The sequence below is a fragment of the Eleginops maclovinus genome, chromosome 13, assembly GCF_036324505.1.
Source record: "Eleginops maclovinus isolate JMC-PN-2008 ecotype Puerto Natales chromosome 13, JC_Emac_rtc_rv5, whole genome shotgun sequence".
Classification (NCBI taxonomy): Eukaryota; Metazoa; Chordata; class Actinopteri; order Perciformes; family Eleginopidae; genus Eleginops; species Eleginops maclovinus.
In genome coordinates, this window is record NC_086361.1 from 6,572,571 (window position 1) to 6,592,216 (window position 19,646).

The window sequence follows — 19,646 nt, forward strand, 5'->3', positions numbered from 1 at the left end:
TCCAACAGGAGCCAAATGAAAACAACATTTGGTAGAGTCCTGGTGGATCGGTCCAATCCAATTTGTTTGTATCCTGTTTACAGAGCCAACTGTAGGAGAATGGACAGCTAGCAGACAAGATAACATATTTAAAAGGGAGTCCCAGTATTATTCAATAAATATTTTAGCACAGCACAGATCCACATGTCACCTATGGAGCTTTGATTGGCTTCTGTTTCTCTGACTAATGGAGGATTGCTGTCAAAAAAACAAATAAATCACTGAACAAGCTGGAGGTGCTGGCAGCACTTTAGAGGTTTGACATACAACCTTTCCTCTGTCTCCCTACGACGTATACCCTTACAATCCCCCCCCCCCCCCCCCCCCCCCCCTCCCCAACTACTCTCGGCATTGATCAGTCCGTAGTGGATTAGCTTCAGATTGTGATAGCAGTCTGACCCCGGCTGGCCCTGAACAAACCCTGCTGGCTAATTGAAAGACACACACCGGTCTGCAGGATTAAAGACCACTCTATCATTACACACACAAATACACACCCACACACATCCACATAGAGCAAGATGGGCGGTTTATTGAGGTTTTTGGATGTGTCAGGCCAGACGGGAATAGCTCGCAGTTGCAACACTGAGACAAATGTGACTAAGCCCCTCGACGCAAATTGGATGTTTTGTGTGTACATGCTTTTGAATTCAAAACTGTGTGCTTGCATGCACTACATCTGCTTATGTAAGTTCTTCTGTGTGTCTGAGTGCATTCGTGAGTGTGTGGCAGTACCTGTGTGTGGGAATAAACTGCAAAAAAAAAAAAAAAAGTGTCTGAGCAGAGTAGCAGAAGCACAGAGGTAATCATGGAGCGTTCCCTCGCCAAGCCTCGGGTGCAGGTAACACGACTAACATCTGACCCCGCGAGTCCAGGGGAGAATGAGCCTCATGCACAATGCAGAGTCTGCAACATTAGATATAAATCTGTGTGCAAATACGAGAAGCAAATATAAGTAGCGTGCAGTTGCGCATATCATTTACAGAAAGGCAATTCTGGGCATTAGTCCCACATAATAAAACCTCCTTCTGTATGTAATTACGGAGTGCACAGACTATATTTGATGTATGTAATGTGCTGCGGATGCAATATTTCTGTGTAATGCATTATTACATGTTATTCCGCCTGGAGCCAGACAACTGAAAAAGTTTCAGACTCGGATGGCGGATTCAGAAAACCACAACTACTGAAAAGATGTGGAAGGAAGCCCAGAGGAGGGGGATACAGTAATGACGAGTTTATATGTAAGCGCGCACTCGTTTGGAAATTCGCCAGCACGCTGGCTCTCTCTGATTGAAACCAGCAGTGCCTCGGCTCTGCCTTTCTCCTCCGACTGCAGCATTAAAAAAGCCTGGAAATCTTGACTGCATCATGCCGCACAGGCCCGCAATGTGAAATATTTAGTCGAGCAACTGAGAGAAACAAGAACCCCTCTTTGAAATATTTAGACTATATACCCCATAACACTCAACCCCCACAACCGCTCCGCTCTTACTCCAACTCTGCCGGCTGCGTATCAATAATGCATCCTGTTTCGACAAGATAGATACATTTCAAAGTGGAGGCCGCGGTTGGCTGATGGGAAGTTGGATATGCTACAGACCAGTTTGGTGAGAGTTTGGCCTGTAATTCACAGAGTGGGCTTCAAATGTGACAGTTTAATATGAGGACATGGCTCCAAGCTCATTTCTCAGACATAACTTTTAGACGACAAAGAAATTCCTTCTCTGTGGTCAATTAACAAATGCCAAGAAAAGGTTATCAACATCTCATGGCGAGCTTTAAAAGCGGACAGCATGTTCCATGGAAACCTACTTAATTGAACAAAACTTTGACAACATAAAACATAAAACATAAAAGATGGAGGTTTTTCCCAATATTTTCCAATATCTTATATACACAATAGCTTGAGCTCCGCTGGTAGTGGGTTGGTCTGTCTCCAAGTGAGTAAAAACATCTTCCTTGATGATCAAAGGGCCACCTGTAAATTGTTCTGGTGAGGATTTTCTGTGTGTGCTTGTGAAAGAAGCCCTCTGTTCTTGCACTCTCGCAGCTTTTCAGTACAATTCTTTGTCTCTGGTACTGCCACCGCCTTGAAGGACACCGGCACTGTCTGAGAATGTAACACCGACTTTTGGCACGCTTCCCAGAAAAGCAACAAGACTTTATAGAAATAACTAGACTGTATTCTTCGGAGCCAGCACCCTCCCTTTGTATACCTATTGAACCCTATTTTTGTTACTTTTCACTTTATTAAAGGCGAAATCTCCTCTATTAATTCGGCCAATTTGTTCTTGTACCACACAGCCACTTAAAAAAAAATCTAAAAATCAATGGAAGAATTTTATACACTAAGCCAATTACATACCGAGTCCTAATTAGGTGTCGGTTATGTACATACATAAAGGGAATTTTCTCAAAACACCCACTGTACTTTCAATTTTACAATAATTCACCTCAAATGACAGAATTAATCAAATCCTTTCTTGTAATATATTCTGGAATTTGACATATAATAACAGATTTTGCACAAAACTGGTATTATTGCTGGTTTTGTGGCATTAATCTGTGCATATACTGCTCAATAGGAACAATTTAGGGATGCCTCAATACTAATGATGATCAGCTGATATTTGCCTTGTTGACTGTCATCCAATAAGATGACATAGCTAATAGCAGTGGGGGATATCTTTAGTGACGCAACGATTTGGTGTCGGCTAAGTGCACAGCAAAAAAACAAAGGCACTGGTATCAGCCATCAAGCAAATCATCACTCCACAGATCGTATAAGTCCAGAATTTCCACATTGCAGCATTCCTACCCCACATGCAAAGTAAGCAGTTGATCTTACCTGTATGTGATCACATTTGACATTTCAGAACTGACTACAGTTACACTGAGGATGAGGAGCTGCAGATTTTAGGGAGACCACGCGGCGGCTGGTGCACTCACACAGGCTGATATCAAGACTGAACTGCTGACCTTTCAGTAATGAGTCTTTCTCTCTCCCCACCAGGACATGGGACTTGAACACTGCACGGTAGATCATGTATTGTTAAAGTTGTGCCGAACATGGCAAGCTCAATGCTCAAGGACAAATGTGAGGTCTGCACTGATACAGTTAGCGTTACAGAACAAAGAAAAGATAAAATTATTAATCGTAGCTGTTATTAGCGTGTAGCTTTTTCTACTTGTTGAAGCATTTAGATGTGTTATAATTTTGAATCCATTCCCAAAGGTTTAAATTTGAAGAGCAGACTGCCCTGAAATGATGAAAAATCATTACTTTATAATTGCTAGCACCAGTAGCTTGTACGCTCACAGCTATTCAAAGAATCACCAACACTTTACCTTGCCTCAGGGATAATTAGTCCGTCTGCTATGTGTCTTTTTCTTTCTTCGGAAAAAACAATACCTGAAAGGGTAGATAATTGTTTACTGAAGAGCTGGAGGATGCAGGGAAATAACTTGTTGCCTTTAGCATTGTTCATGTGGATTAAAGCCCCTCGAGAACTCCATAATAAGATGAGGAGAGCATTGAAAAGTGAGAAAAGACATTTCCTCTGTGTGATTATTGCATGTTGAAAAATGAAAAATTAAAGATTAAAGCAGCACTGGGTGTTTAATTCTGACTCCTGGTGGTTTAAATTGAGAATATCTGGTCCATAATTTAAAATACTGTATAATTTTGACTTGATTGCAGTTATCATGCTTAGTAATGTCTTATCGTGTTGAGATATGAAGGCTAACAGTTGAAAATGGTCAAGACATTATTTTGAGGCATGTGGACAAGAGGTTGCTGATTGTATAAATTACCATCAGTGCAACAAGTCTTGTCATCGACCACTTAAATCACACAACAGGAGCTCAATTAATACAAGCACCGCAGCGTTACCTCTGATTGCCTCGGGTCAGTTTCTTTCTAAGATTCTCCCCTAGCTCTACTCATAAACCAAAAATATGAGCCGTAGGAAATGTTACAGAGAGACAGCTTTTTTTCTCTTCTCACCGGTGGCGGTAATCTGTTGACTGGATGGTCATCCTGCTGTGAGACAGATAGAGAAATAGACTGAAGTAACCGCTGCCGGGCACCTGCTGATACCGAGGTTAGATATAAGCCTCCCCCGGCTCAAATCTGTAACGTGGAAGGCTTCACACACCCCCGCCCTGTATGTGCGTGTGTCTGTGCATTCCCTCCAAGTCCTTGTGTGATAAACCATAGCCTGGGGGCTCTCTCCTCAGTTTTTATCTCCCTGACAGACGTTACCCCTGCGTGGCCGCAGTCCAAACAGTCACACCGAGCGGAGCTTTTTCTATCATTTCTGAAACTTTCCATCAGATTTCCTCTGCTTTGTTTCTGATAGTCAGACTTTTTTTTGTATGCAGAGATAGAGCCCTTTCCCAATTTCTTGTATCTCATCTTCTGGGGATAAACTTCATTGGGAAATCACTTGGCTGTGGAAATAAAACTCATCTGGATGAAATCATTGACAATGTTGCTGCCAATATTTGGATTCACCAGGGCTGTCTGAGTAACACAACTGATAAGAGATCTGTAATTATGCAGACTGAAATCACAATGAAATTAAAAAAAAGGTTTTCCATGCCATGGAAATATATTTGCAATTATTAAAGTTTTGAAGATTCAACACCTCCACTTACCAACTTTCTGTATTATGTTCCTTTTGAACACGTTTGCCCATAATATAATACGCCCATAGTCTGTCACCCCAGTGGATTTTAAAATATTTTGGGGAGTTTTCTGAAAAGACTCTGCTGTGTTTTATGTTTGGCAGTGGTATGGTATTAATATCCTAACTCATCAAACTCAGCCAAGAGTAAAGCAGCACGCTTCTCGTCCACTCCTCCCACATCCATGAGCTGTTCAGCAGGAGGTCACGTTGCTCCCTTTTTTTTTCCTCCTGCATCTCGCTCAATCGGATGCTACAGTTTTGTGGCCTGGGGCCCAAACTAGAGGAAACTAAATCAGCTCCATCAAGACTTGAAGATTAGATGGGATGTGACTGGTAGTCTAAACAGGAGGCCATTTCCTGTCTGTTACTGTAGCAACACATCCTATATTAGAGCTGCAGACACAGGCTAGTTGGCTACGAGTTTGTGTCTGTACATTACATGCATGTGTGTGTGAGAGAGAGTAAGAAAGAATGTTGTATGGGATGCTTAACCTGTATGCAACTGGGTTCTTATTTAAATTACAAATGGAAACTACACCAGTATATATACAGTAGTGTTCGGCCTACTATGGTGGTGGTATAAACATGCATAATAAAAAGTGAAACAACTCAATTTCTATCAAGCATGTAACACAATTCCTGCGTGCTTCATTGCATATAAGCAATAATGCATCTCAAGGCGTCCTCATATGAAGAAAACGTAGATTAGAGAGCCCAAGAAATGGAGGTAAATGATATGCCACGTATTCAAGATTTAAAGGTTTATTCGTCACATGCTCATTGAATATGTGCAATGAAATGCACACTCGGGACTTAAGATTTTCATTGCAATTCACTGTGGCTTACTGTATGTTCATATGACATTCAAACCTTTGAAACTTAAAGCTCTTCTGAACAGGCTAGTAATTATAAACAAAATTTACATTTTGATTCAACAAAGTGTTTGCCATCTTTCTCAATTAAATCCTTTTAACTGACAGTTGGGTCCATTTGACTTCCATATGGCACAGCATCATGTAAGAGGTCATATTACTTAAGGGGACATGTGTCAGCCAATCAGGAAATAACATCTCATTAGTTATCCTTTAATTTCTCCTATCAATGTTAGATATATTGAGTTATATTTTACAACTATTCATCTATGGCTCCACCCGTCTGTGTATGTGTGTTTCATTAAGCAAGTCCAGAGGTTGGCCCGGGGTTTATGTCCGAGAGAGTGCCAGAGTTTTCCCCCCAATGACTAGATCATCTGATTATTTTATGCACAGAACTGCATGGTCCAATTTGTCCGTGAGTGCATGTGTGAAACACTGCATGTGTGTGAGTATCTACAAAGTGAGTATGTGCCTTTCCAGTGGACAGCTATCTCGCTCACCACAGGCAATCCAGGAAATGCTTCTCCAGGAGTCCCTTCAGATGTGACAGTGTGTGTGTGTGTGTGTGTGTGTGTGTGTGTGTGTGTGTGTGTGTGTGTGTGTGTGTGTGTGTGTGTGTGTGTGTGTGTGTGTGTGTGTGTGTGTGTGTATTTGAACTGCAACAACAGCCCCCAGCCTAGTGCCAGCTGGACTTCCGATGAAAGGACTGGATTTATAGGGGGGGTGGGGACGGAGTGACGGGCAGAGGGGTAGAGGACAGAGGGGGTCACAGCCTCCTGCCAACTCATTCTTTCAGAACTGGACTCCAAGTCATGAGAGTTTTTAAAGGACTTTCCTGCCACTTTCCTTCTGCTGTTGCTTCTGTTTGTGCTGCTCCCTCGCTCTCCGCTTTACTCACCCCTCTCCACCCACTCTTGCCTTTATCTCAGTTTTCATCCTTTTTTTGAACCATTCTGTCTTTTTTTTTTTTCCTGCTGCCCACCCCACCCCTTCCCTCCTCCATTGCAATAGTTTTCTCTTGCCAACATCCTCTTTCTCTCTCTCTGTGCACGGTGTGCTGGGCAGATCCAGCTGGCGTCGTAGCAAGCAAGCCATGCATAGCTGGCATTGTGCACATGTGAATGAATGGGAGTTGAGGGTGTGTGTATAGAAGTTACAACCTCTTCTCACGTGCCACATCCACGAACAGCTGTGGCAATGCAGATGTGCACGTGGTACTACAATTGAGGGTCCACTTCCGTCAAGCGTTCGATGCACTCACATTTCCAGATTTGTGTTATGTAGTTTGCCAAGACTTCAAAGCCAATTGTTTTTCTTTGTATTTCTCTAAAGACGTCTTTTAAATGTTTATATCATTATCATTAACATGTTACCCTGGATCTTCACACAGAAGCTCTTTTCACAATAGTCTGTTATCTTATTCTTGGCATACATGCTAGAGTTGCATTGGCCACCACCTACACTGGAAAGGAAAATTAATCTGGAGCATGTGCATTGGTGTGCTTGCTTTGAGTATCGACAGACGACAAAAAGGGGAACATCTCAAACCTGCTCTCGAGAAAATAGGAATTGGCCTCCAGGGACCTGCTGAATGCATTTCACTGTCATCAGCAAAACACTTAAGAAAAACACCTCTAGCTGTCTTAAAGTAGTGTTAACTCCTGAGATTTGCAGGACACACGAGAAAGAAATGTTCTGTTTGTTGGGTGCACTCCCCAAAATGCCTCCAAGCACCACCCTAACTATCTCTTCTTCATTCCTCTTGCTACCTTGCTCCTCTCATCTTTCTCTCCACTTTAGGCTCTTTTTCTCCTACTGCACCTTTCTTCCCCATCTTTTCCATCTCATGCAACCCTGCATCTCCGCCTCCTTTAAGTCGTTGCCCCGGTGGAGGCTGAGGTGAAATCATGACACGTGATGGCATCTTGACGGCAGTAGTAAAAGCCAGACCGCGCTGTGCTTTCATCTACCATTTAACGGAACAGAGAGGAGCTGTTAGCAGTTCTCAGCAGGGAAATTAGCAGGGTGTGCTGGGTCCGTGTACACAAAGTGCTGGGGTGTTAACCGTTACATTATTGAGAGCCGGGGCCTTTCAAGCCTGACAGTTTGGATCTCACGCTGAGAGCTGGATTCTATCACTAATGTTAGTGTCAAGTGGTCTTGGGATGGTTTTTATTCGGGAAACACAGATGTTAACGGGACAAAAGAGTTTGGTATTACTCAAGGCAATGTGTTAGAGAATACATTTCTATATTGATGACAACTTCAATGCTGAAAAAGCTCAACTACAGTCCCAACAAACTCATCTGGAATTCTCGGTTTAGCACGGTTGCGTTGCACCGTGGCATACAGATAGGCACTTCGACTGCAGCCGCACAGCGATGATATTATTAGCCTGCTTGGTAGAAGGTCAGCTGAGGCCAACGCGTAATGGTCTTCTTTCACAGCTAAAGCTTGGGCTGAAATAATTGGCTAAATACATGCATGGTACAGCACATTGACAAGTGAGCAAGTAATGTTTCAAAATGTCTCTCTATGTTTGGCTCTGAGACATTTCTATGTACTTGGAGTTTTCTACTGTTGAACCACTTTGTTTGAAACCATTTTGTTTGAACCAGCTGGAGAAAATGCACTGCACCAAGTTTCACATTGGCTTTGGTTCCTAGTGTCATATGTTCAAGAAAAATTGTAAGGGATTGGTGAGGGTGATTTTCGCATAGAAATCGCATACAAGAGGAGACATGGACGTGATGGACGAATGGTGAGCCTCAATTCAGACAGATCTGTGGAGATAATCAATTTCGAAAGCAAAAAGAAAAGAAAATGGCCTTGCCCACAATTGTGTAACCAAAGGTTTCAAAAATATAAGCTGTACAGTATGTGGGTGATGTTCCAATATTGACTGAGAGAAAAGTACATTGCTGGGAACATGGAGGTGTTTCGTCAAAAACAACAGTAAAGTAACAAAAAAAAAAGAGGTCTACTTGACAATATATTGTCAAAATATTGCAGTGCTTTCAAATGGAAAAATAAAGACAACACTCATTCTGTGGGACAGGCTTCCTACACAGACAGGCAGTATTTATGACACATGACTAATTGGTTCAATGGGTTCACTGGTTGGACTGGTGGTGTGTGCTTTAATTAGTAACTCACATGTTGAAAAATGAGTTGTTCGAACGTTTATTAAAAACACATTTTAGAAAGGTGAATCATCTGATGTCATCGCTTTGTGATTCACTACTAGTGGCAGACTGGCCATCTGGAGTGTTGGGAGTTTTCCCGTTGGCTGCCTACAGATTTGGACCAATGCAAAAGAAAAATATGTAAATAGTCATCTGGCTGTGGATACAACGGGTGGGAGCTGTTGACCCATTTCTTTTTTACATAATTCATATGTAGAAAAATAAAATAATTATGAAATAATTCATAATTCACCTACTGTCATCACGATGAGGAGTTAATTTAATGCACGTTTGGGATGCAAGTATACTATTATGCTGATGAAAGGACTACTGTGGCCAGTAAATAGCACACACACAGAACATGGGTTACTTTGATAAAAATAATGAGATAAAGGGATAGTTAAAGAGGCTGATGTACAAATGCAGACCACAGTTGTGAACTCCCAATAGCCAATGTAATTATCATCATTCAAGTTGTTTCCCTAAGTCACAAACCTATTCCCTATGCACTCTTTGGAAAGAAAATAAAACGAAAAAAGAGAACAGTATAGAAAAGCTGCCATCTTTGTTTGTTCCCTCAGGAAAAAGCCAGCTTACAGTTCTGGCTCACCTTCTGTAAGTAAACGTGTTAAACTGAGAGCTTAAGGCACTACGTAACTTCATACACTATCCTGCGCTGGAACACAAGCACACAGTTTAACACCAAGGACACATTCAGCACAGGGGGGTGGATCACAAAGCCTGGGCTGGATTTCTGGTACTTGGAACGATAACAAAAGTATGTGTGTGTGCTTTGTGAGTAAATGTGTGGAGATTTCACAGGTGTCTGCAAAGGATTTCAGTGTGTTTGTGTGTGCTAGAAGGGGCAAAAGTGCCCTCTGTGATACTTTGAGTCAGTCACAGTGCTATACTTCCAGCTAGAACAGTAGCAGCTTAGCCACTTCTAAACCTCCCACACATTGCTCCCAACACACTGCCGGGCTACAAAACATCTTTGTTCTCCAAGGAGACAATTCAAAATCTCCAGCTCCAATTTCCCACAGACATTTCTAAATGTAGCTATCCCTCTGTCTTTGGCAAAACATTGTTTGTTTTGTTGTAACCTCAGCATGGTGATTATCCAAACTAATTCCTCAAAAAGAAGTTGAAGAAGAAAGGAGGGAAGCGTTTTGACCTGTCAAACATGCAGTGTGGAATGCAACACTGCGGGAACACACACAGCGGTAGAGAAGGGTTCCGAGGACTGCCTGCTGGTGTGCAGTGAGACAATTCAGCGTGCTGACACGTTCCTGGGTTTGTGATTGCGTGTTCTCAAGTATATGTGTGTGTACACATGTGTGTATCGGATCAATGTGTGAAAGTGTCAAAGGGCAGATGGAAAGAGAAAACCCAGACCAAACCCCATGCCAACTGAAGACGAATCACCAGACTTGCAAACGTCAAAAGTCAAGACTCAGCAGGAAGATCAAGAGTGCATGCAGACATGACCAGAATACTTGTGCTGGACCGAAGAGAAAACTTACAAAGAAAGACTTCTGGTGCTTAGAAGGTGTTAGTTGTTTTGTAAAAGAAACAGTGGGTGAAAAGAAGGGGAAAATTATAAAAAAAACAAGAAAGAAGAGAAAGAGAAACCAACCTGGGCAAACTGGCTCACACCAACATGAGAAAGAATTTAGAAAGAATCTTCCAACAACCCCATCACCGGCATGTGCCAGAGGAGCACCACAGGACCAGAATGCTGCAACAAGGGCCTCTCATAAACCACCATTCACATTTAATTTGTGTCCAGCAGGGCTACAGTTTCCTGCCAAAGCGTGGCCGTATAGGTCCCCGTTTTCAAGAGAGTGGTTTTCAATCTAAAGTTAAAAACATTTATAGTTGGCCCTTGTCCTGCAATTTGGCCCTGCTGTGGGTAAAAGGGGTCAATCAAGAGCCTCTACCGCACTTTACTGAAAGAGGGCCAGCAAAGGAGAAAGAGACGGATAAAATTCCAATGTGAAGATTGAGAGAGACAAGCATCCCTGCAGCTCTCATAGCAGCCCTGATCCCAGCATGTGTGTGTGTGAGAGTGTGAGTTTGTAAGTGTGTGTGAAAGTGGGATTTATGTTTCTGTGCAGGCATGTGTTCAAATGTATGTATATGTCTTTGAAATGTGTCAATGAGAGTGTGTGAAGGTGCAAACCTGTGAACGCGATAATGTATGGAGTAGCATCATCTAACAAGTGTGATTATATGTATGTGTGTGTGTGTGTGTGTAGGTGTGTGTGTGTGTGTGTGTGTGTGTGTGTGCATGCATTCGTGGGTGCATGCATGCGTGTGCATGTGCGTGCAAGCAGTTAAAGCACGCTGTTTGAGAAAATGTTCCCATTGTGTTTGATGGGATGTTGTGTGTTTTCATCATATTTGCAGCTAAATATCTCTGCTGTTGTGTGTAGAAAAAAACTTCCACAGTGTGTGTGTGTGTGTGTGTGTGTGTGTGTGTGTGTGTGTGTGTGTGTGTGTGTGTGTGTGTGTGTGTGTGTGTGTGTGTGTGTGTGTGTGTGTGTGTGTGTGTGTGTGTTTTGATGGACTCACCGATGACGATGGTGGTGATCTGGTGACTGCTGGCACCGTGCTTGTTCTTGACCTCGCAGATGAAAGTGGTATTGACGGCGTCGTCCACCTTCCTCACCGTCAACTTGTTGCCACTCACCACCACCGTGTCTGGCATAGCCCCTGACACCCTGGAGGGAAGGAAGTAGAAATGATTAACAGGAGAGAAAGATGGACGGATGGGAGATATAAATATAAAGGGAGAAGAAGAAAAGGACGGGAGAAATGAGGGATGACAGAAACAAAGATTAGAGAGGACAGAAAAAGAGAGAAAAAATGAAAGAAAAACAGTAGGTAGACCATATGTTTTCGAGATATTGGACAAAACGAGATGAAGTGAAAGAAAATCAAAAAGACAAATCGATGAAGGGGGAGAGAAAAATGGGAAAAGAAGAAACAGAAAAAGTCGGGGACCGATAGGGATGAGGAACGAGAAAAGAAAATGTCACTTTCGTATTCAAACACAGCCTTAATGTGAGCAGAATCACAGACATGTGAACAGCCGTTCTGTCTCCCTGCTCAATATTCATCAAAAACACTCTCAGAAAACACAGCACGCCATCTGTCCATCAGGAGAAGTTAAGAACATTTGTGTTTATCAAAAAATGAGTGGGTAATTATCGTTTAAGACGGAGGACTGTTGTGCACACTTCTGTTGTGATTACATCAACAATCAGACACTCTGTGAGTCTCTGAGGGAGGTGGAGGGGGACGCATCAACAAGCACAGATGGAGTGTGGCTCTTACGAGGTCCAGGTGATGGTGGTGGGCTCAGGGTTGCCGTTGGCCATGCAGAGCAGCACGGCGTCTGAGCGGCCGATGTACCAGTTGTTGTCATAGCCTTCTATGGATACAGAGGGGGGGTCTGAAAGAGAGAAAGGGATGATAAGGAAAGTGAATTGCCTTTCAATGATATTGAGATTGATAAAGACATTCAAGAGTGAGAAAAACATTGTGTTTACCACAGGCCTTACTGCAGGAATTTAACAAAAAACCCAGGTCTTTGACAAAAGCAAACAGGAAGTGATGGTAACTCATTCATGGATTTTAGGACTTATTCCTGCACCATTCTATTAAAGGGATTCTTTAAAGTGGGGTGTTTGAAGTAACGTTAGGCTAAGAACAAACTACATCAAAGTCGCATGGCTGAGCATAAACACCACTAAGCTAAAGGCAGACTGTTGTTTAGCAGTTTCCTTTAGATCCATGTTAGCAAATTCCTTTTTTATGACACAAAGTTCTAGACGAGTTTGGTTTATATATTTGTATTTTGTAGATCCAAATGTATTACGTATTTGAAGCTTGTGTTAACTGAAGAACTTTAGGATTCTAACCAAAAAACACATTGACTTTTAAGCAAACATACTGGAAGTGCTAAAATGCTAACACATTTCTGGGTTTAAGGACTCATTCCTGCACCACACTTAAAGGGATAGTGTTGATAGATCTGAGAGGGGTTGTTTTAGGTGCTTATTCCTAGTCAGTGCAATACTTATTTTTTGGGTAGCTAAATACCTTTTGCTCCCTTCCACAACAGTGCATTGCTCAGCCTTTGTGCCCTACTTCTGTTTCTTTCTCAAAACTTGGGGCGTGATGACTTGCATCTTCTGACGAGGGCTAAATACCTCATACAACCCCTCTTTATAAGATCTGGACCTTTTCACCTAGACCTTTAATCTGTTTCAAAATTGTACACCACAAAAAAAACTTCAATGCCAAAAAAGGAATGTGTGAATGAGGTGTGTGAGCTGTGCTGAATCCAGAGTAAAAACCCTGCAACCTTAAAACAGCTTTTCTCCACAAATTCAAAGCACACTTATGTGGGGAGGATGAAAAAATCAGTTAGTGTCACTATCATAAGTCTTTTTATTTTTTACAGTGAAGGCAAACCGAAGCATGTAAGAAGTTAAAACAAGCTTACAGGAAAGCTCTCTTAGCTCACACAGAGAGAGAGACTGGCCAAGACAGCGAGACAGAGACAGAGGGGAGTATGGGTAGAAGACAGTGTGTGGGAGTGTGTAATGGGAAGTGTCTGTTCCTCCTAGAGAGCCCTGACCTATAAAAGCAGATCTGAGTTACAGCGCAGACAGGAGACATGATCCCTCACACCAGCGCAAAACTATCACACACACAGTGAGGAGTCATAATGTGTTAAGTGTGTGCTCCTGTTTGTATATCCTTGTGAGGACCAAGGCTTAAAGAGTGAGGACATTTTATTTCAAATGTTTACTTTTAGGGTTAGAATTAAGCTTTGGTTAGAGACTAAAGAGTGTACAAAGATGTCATTATTTCCACATCCTTATACTATACTTTTCTTCTCTGCGTTCTGTTATGACATACGCCAACACACTCACAAAGGCTGCACACATGCAGAAGAGATGAGGAGTTTTGTTTTGAAACAAAATTTTGAGCTGAGCCATTTTGGTTTTTGAAAAGTGGACTTTTCAAAATGAAACAGATCACTTTTGAGTGTTTTCATCTAAACCTGATGAATTACACACTGTTTCTTTAGAGCCAGTGAAGATAATTTCACAGCTTGAATTGCACGCATGACCACGTGTTGGAGTGCTTGTGGTCCCGTGTTCATGTGGAAACTGTGTTTTAAACATATTCCTGGTTACTTCTTGCTGCAGCTTGACAGGCAGTTTTGATTACTTGTGTATGTGAGTGTGTGAGTGTGTGTGTGTGTGTGTGTGTGTGTGTGTGTGTGTGTGTGTGTGTGTGTGTGTGTGTGTGTGTGTGTGTGTGTGTGTGTGTGTGTGTGTGTGTTGATGTGTGTGTGTGTGAGAGTGTGTGTTTTGCTCTTTAAATTGCAGATTATAAAAAGACAAAGCAATCTGTTCCATCTTTGCGGCAAGGTCACAAAGTTGAGACAATGCTGTCAGCTTCCCTAAATCTCTGTACCGCCACGCTGAACCTGTCACGTGTTTAATCCTGTGAAAATGAATGGATTAGAAGAAAGTAAAAGTGTGTGTGCTTGTGTGTGTGTACGTGTGTGTGCGTGCGTGCATGTGTGTGTTTGTGTACATTTGTGTGTAAACATATCTTATTGATTTTTTATACTCCAGAAAGTACAAAGGGTGATTTTATGCAATTTATTTTTTGAAAGTTAGGCCTTTGGGTGTGACATTGGGTGTTATCATAGGCACCAGTTTTGCCTTTCCTCATATTGTGCGTAATTATAAAATTCTGGATGCATTTGTCACAATATGCCTACAAATTTATAACAACGGTGAAACGGTGGCAAACACAAACACCTTGATGGAAACAACCTCTTGCTGTTTTGCTAATCAGCAAAGGAACACATTAACAAACATATAGGTGGGTGGAAGGTCATAATGACAAACTGAATGTGATCTATGCCAGGTCGCTATTGTATCAGTTGGTGGATTGCTAAAAAAAAAAAAGTCTTACTAAACTAGGTTTAAAACTACTTGAGCCAGGACTAGAAGCAAATATTTGTCCTCCATTATCACCTACCTTACCCTATCAGTTTCCCTGCACTGTTTGTTAATGTTGTTTCATGTTGGAAACCCTGGTAAAATAAAGAGGTGTTCAAGCAAATAAACCAGATGTTATTTTTTATCATCAAGACCATTAAAGAAGAGACTGGGAGGTGTGCAAAGAAAATGAAGCACACACATACAAAAGTATCACTTCCTCATTATCGCTGTCTAGCAGAGAGGATATAAATGTGCACTGTTAGGTCTTTATAGATAAGTGATGAAAGGTCTGCCAAAGTAAACACCTAAACTCTCTGGCTAAGCACCAATCTATGTTGGAAGTTATCCTTTTTCTACCCACATGGAACAAATGAACCATTGCCTTTGCATAATTTAAAAAGGTGTGTTAGTGTTTCTTACATTCAACCGAGAGCTGGATGGTGTGAGCCCACTGTCGTTCCTGAGTACTCTGGTCCACCATGCAGGTCACCTCCCCGCCGTTATCTGCTGGCGTTGGAACCAGACGGTACTCACTGCGTACCGTCACTGTGCCGTCCGGCCCGTTGGTGGTGCTAGTTGTGTGGTTACCTTCAACCTTCCCCGCCCACTTGATGGTGGCCGCCGGTTTGCCATCAGCTGCCTCGCACGTGGCCACCACAACCGACTTGGTCCCGGCCTTAACGGTCACAACCTTGGCGGAGTTCTTAGGCTTAGCTGGAGGCAGAGAATGAGGGAGACAGGTGGGGAGAAGAGCAAAAGAAAGAGACATAAGACATGAGGCAGAGGAGGTTCAATCAGCTTGTTGTATTTTCATGCACTGTACACCGTGGCACCCTGCTGTGTGGAATGAAATTCAGATGAGAGAGGGATGGGCCCTCTGGGGTGACCCTAGGCCTCTCAACATCACAGAGACACAGAGAAAAAAGCAAAGCAACATCCTTAAAAAGTCCTGCAGTATCTATATTAAAACCATTGGAGCATTAGAATTTTTAAATCCAGTTAATATACATTTCTATGACTTAATTACAGCTTTCATTGTATTAGAATAAACCTGAACAAAGTGAATCCCTTGCAAATGTGTGAAACTAAAACTAAATAGTAAGAAAGATAGCCTTGGTCTTTGAACCAATTATAATGCATGTTTGACATCAACCAATTGCTTTAGAGAGAGCTTCATCATCATAGACTTCCTTGGAGGTGGTTCCCCAATTGAAGTGAAACATCAAACATGCCATCAGTTACAAGGTTTCCACATTACAACAGCGATATTGCAACATTGCTTTTCCCTCTCCCATCACATTAGCGTTGTTAAATCAAAGTAGACTTGTTCTATAAAGTGGCCTTGTTCCAAGAAAATGCCCTTCCACTACCAATAAATCTGTAAATGTCAGTGAATTCCATTATTTCCTGATGTCAAGTGTGGCAATTTACTTTTTTGTTATACCCACTGTTCACATGCGTCATGTTGTACTGCAGGATGCGATTTAGTAAATTTACCCTAAACGCCTTTGAACCTGCGGCACAGAGACTTTACTTATCAGGAAAAAAAACAGGCAATTATTGAAAACACATTTTTTGCTAGTGCTTTGCCTGCTGCTTTATTCAGGCTTCTGTAAGCCCTGGAATTGGTATGTCTGTGTCATTGGAGAAATAAATCATCACTATGATTCTAAGGGACTGACACCAAAGTGTATATTTATGGTCATTGATTAAAGTCTTTGGACATTTTCTGCTACATGTACACTGTACTGTAAATAGGTCGACGTGGTGCCATTCCATTTACAGTTGGACAATGTGTCATGTTTAAGAAAAAATATTGCCACAGCCAACAGAAAAAACACTTCAAAATGATTATCCTTTAGCATTAGCCAAGCATTAGCATTTCCAAGAATGTTTAAGGTCTTTAAATTAAGAAAACATGCAAATTACTTTAATATACATTATAATTATGTATTTGTAACCCCCCTTCATGCCAGCATTTAAAGGCAATTTGATTTTAGTAAAAAATCATGGCAATTCAGGGACATATTTTATGCATAAAATAAAACTTTTGACTTTGACTTTCAAATTAATGCTACAGTATTGACCAGTAGCAAGAAACAGAGTGCCACATTGTGGATAATGGAGAAAGCCATTGTAGCCTCTGTGTAGCACCTCCCACTTCTATTGAACCTTCTCTGTGAATGAACAAAAGGCTCCACAAATGCAAATTGGTTTGTTGACAGTTTTGAGACCAAAATAAATGTACAAATACTTTTTTGAATAAACTGTGTGAAGGTTTTGACACATCACACCTGGAACACCCGAGGGTTTAAGGAGAGTCAATCTGAAAATGTTACATTTTTAAGCGGCAATGAGCCTCCATCATCTCTATGTTTGCCTGCTTTTCGCTTTTGTTCGGGAACAACTTTGGATTTCCCATGTGGTTTGACAAAAAGTAGTTTAAATCCTGTCATTTAAACCAATTTCCAAAACAATGACAATTTTGATCTACCACTTTGTGGTGTGAGCAGGTCTTCAGCTCAAAATGAAAATCGCTACTGATTCTGGATCCAGGTTGACATTTGACCACCTTATAGTGTCACCCATCGGCTTTTTTGATTACTGCAATTATTAAAGCTGTGAAGACTTGCCGTCTCCTGAGGTTCTTACTGTAAAGGGGAAAGGATAAAATAGCGAAAATGAGGCACACACAGGGAGGATGAAATGCATAAAAAGAGAGATCACATTGAAAAGAGGAGTGGCAGAAAGAGGTTTGGGATTGAACAGCGGGCCTAAACAAGTCGGGAGTATCCATCCCTGATGTGTTTCATGACATTGCATCCGATTAGGCACACTGCTAGTTATCAGTCTGAGACATTATGAGTAGAGAGTAATTAGAAGGCAAGCATGAAGTTATGCTAACAGAGCTGAACAAACAGCTCTGTTTCCCCCCCCACCAACACAAACCCTTTGGTACCATCAATAGGCTGAATGACAGAGACTGACAGGGAGGGAGACATGAAAAATGCCTTATAGTTATGTGTGCAAACACTGTTAACAGCATGGAGTATGTTTGGTTTATGAAACCAAACACTTAAAAAGCTTAAAATGTGTCATATTCAACGCATGCTTCCATTGATTCTATTAAAATTGCAATGTGGTGCATGTTTAGCCAAGAATGATGTTCTTCAATCAATTCAAGTCACATTTGCTCCATTCAGAGAGACATTGACTGTGAAACATTGTCCCAGTAGCTTCTAAGGATTCTCAGGACCCTTCAGCAAGGCAGTTGCTTGCCCAAACTTGAACCTGAGACTTCTCTAGAAGTTTTTCTTTCAGACTTGGCAAGCAGTTACAGATCAAAGCCTGTGACTGGAAGATTGCCAGACTGAATGTTAAAAAACAAGTTGGGCATATCTGCCAAGCCTGAAGATTTGTAACTGAATGTGAAGCCGGCTGTTGCTGCATTAAGGCAGCATTCACACAGGACAGCTGACATCTGTCATATTCAGATCTTGTGTTGAAACCATCCAGACTCCCAGAAAGCTAATTAGTGAAGCCCAGTACGGCCCACATTATTACTTACATTTGCCCACATTCTGCCTGACAACGACAGTGATGAAGACATGCAATATGGCAGCAAGGACACAAACTTAACCTTGATATGAACAATCAAGCCTTTTTAAGACCTAACTCTTAACCAGATTACAAATAGTTTGTTTCATTTGGCCCTACTTACATGTGGCTGGGTAGAGATGAGCCATTTTGGGAGCAAAAACCCCCTCAACATTGCAACAAATGACCCATTTACTTCCTTAAATCAATCACAGTTGACCTAGAATCATGTCCTATCTGGGTTGTGTCGCAGTGTGCGGCTCTTAAAACAGTTTGAAGCAATCTGTACACATTTCAAAGGCTGATGAAGTCCATTTGAATATCCCATTTTTAGCAGCATGGGTCATCTTCCACATGGTGGTCCAGATTAAAACTCTCAACAACTTTTAAATGGTACCTCCTACAGAATTATTTAACATTTATGGTACCCAGAGTGTAAACTCTACTGAATATGCTGAACTCTTTTCCATAAGTTTATATTACATTTTTGTCTAGGCAACTATTGGATGAAGTATCATAAAGTGTTGTATTCACTTTCATGTTCACTTAACTATTGAGTGTTTTTTTCTTTTGTCCAGTAAATACTTTACGAAACACCTGCAAAACAAATACAAAAATCTCACCAGCTTCTGTTTTAATTTGTCTTTAATGCCAATTAGCAAATGGTAGCATGCTGAGTTAAGATGCTGAACAATATACCTGTTGCAAATCAAAAATTGTACCTATGTCAATCCAATGTTAGCCTGCTCTTTGTAGCATTTAGCTCAAAACACTGTAATTACAGCTTCCCATAGCTGTTGGCATGGCCGTAGCTGTACGTTTCTTTGTGTTATTAATCAAAAGTATATCTTCTGAATGATGATTGACTTGTTTACCTTCTGTTTTCATACACCAACATTGTACATCAATGTTATATGTTAATACATCCTCTATGTCAGTGCGCTTCCCCTCACATAAACAGGCTCAGGAAAAGAGTCAATAAGTAAATTTGACCACCCGTGAATTTTTCATTTCTATTGGTGCAAGTACAGAATTGAAACAAACCAAAGTCTTCAAATACAATGTTTGGGAAAAAAAGCAGCTTCCTCCTTCTCTCCTTCAACCTGGATTTATTAAATGCTGTATCCTGCTGTATCCTGGCAGCCAAGTGATTATTTTGTTTTTGATTTTAAACTTAGACATTAGCCAAAACTCGATAAAGGCTTCTGGATCTTGTTAGAC

General features: G+C 41.5%; 1 protein-coding gene across 4 annotated transcripts in view; it reads right to left on the reverse strand.

Annotated features, from left to right (window-relative positions):
• Positions 1-19,646, reverse strand: part of pvrl2l (PVR cell adhesion molecule related 2 like) — a 267,337-nt gene that overhangs the window by 128,204 nt on the left and 119,487 nt on the right. For 3 of the 4 annotated variants that reach the window (XM_063898905.1, XM_063898904.1, XM_063898903.1), the window contains exons 4-6: positions 15,249-15,542; positions 12,133-12,250; positions 11,368-11,516 (exon numbers count right to left, since the gene is read on the reverse strand). In XM_063898905.1, the coding sequence (XP_063754975.1) occupies positions 11,368-11,516; positions 12,133-12,250; positions 15,249-15,542 (561 nt within the window). Of the gene's footprint in view, positions 1-3,390; positions 3,455-11,367; positions 11,517-12,132; positions 12,251-15,248; positions 15,543-19,646 lie in introns of all 4 variants that reach the window. The other variant, XM_063898906.1, reaches the window with a different exon arrangement.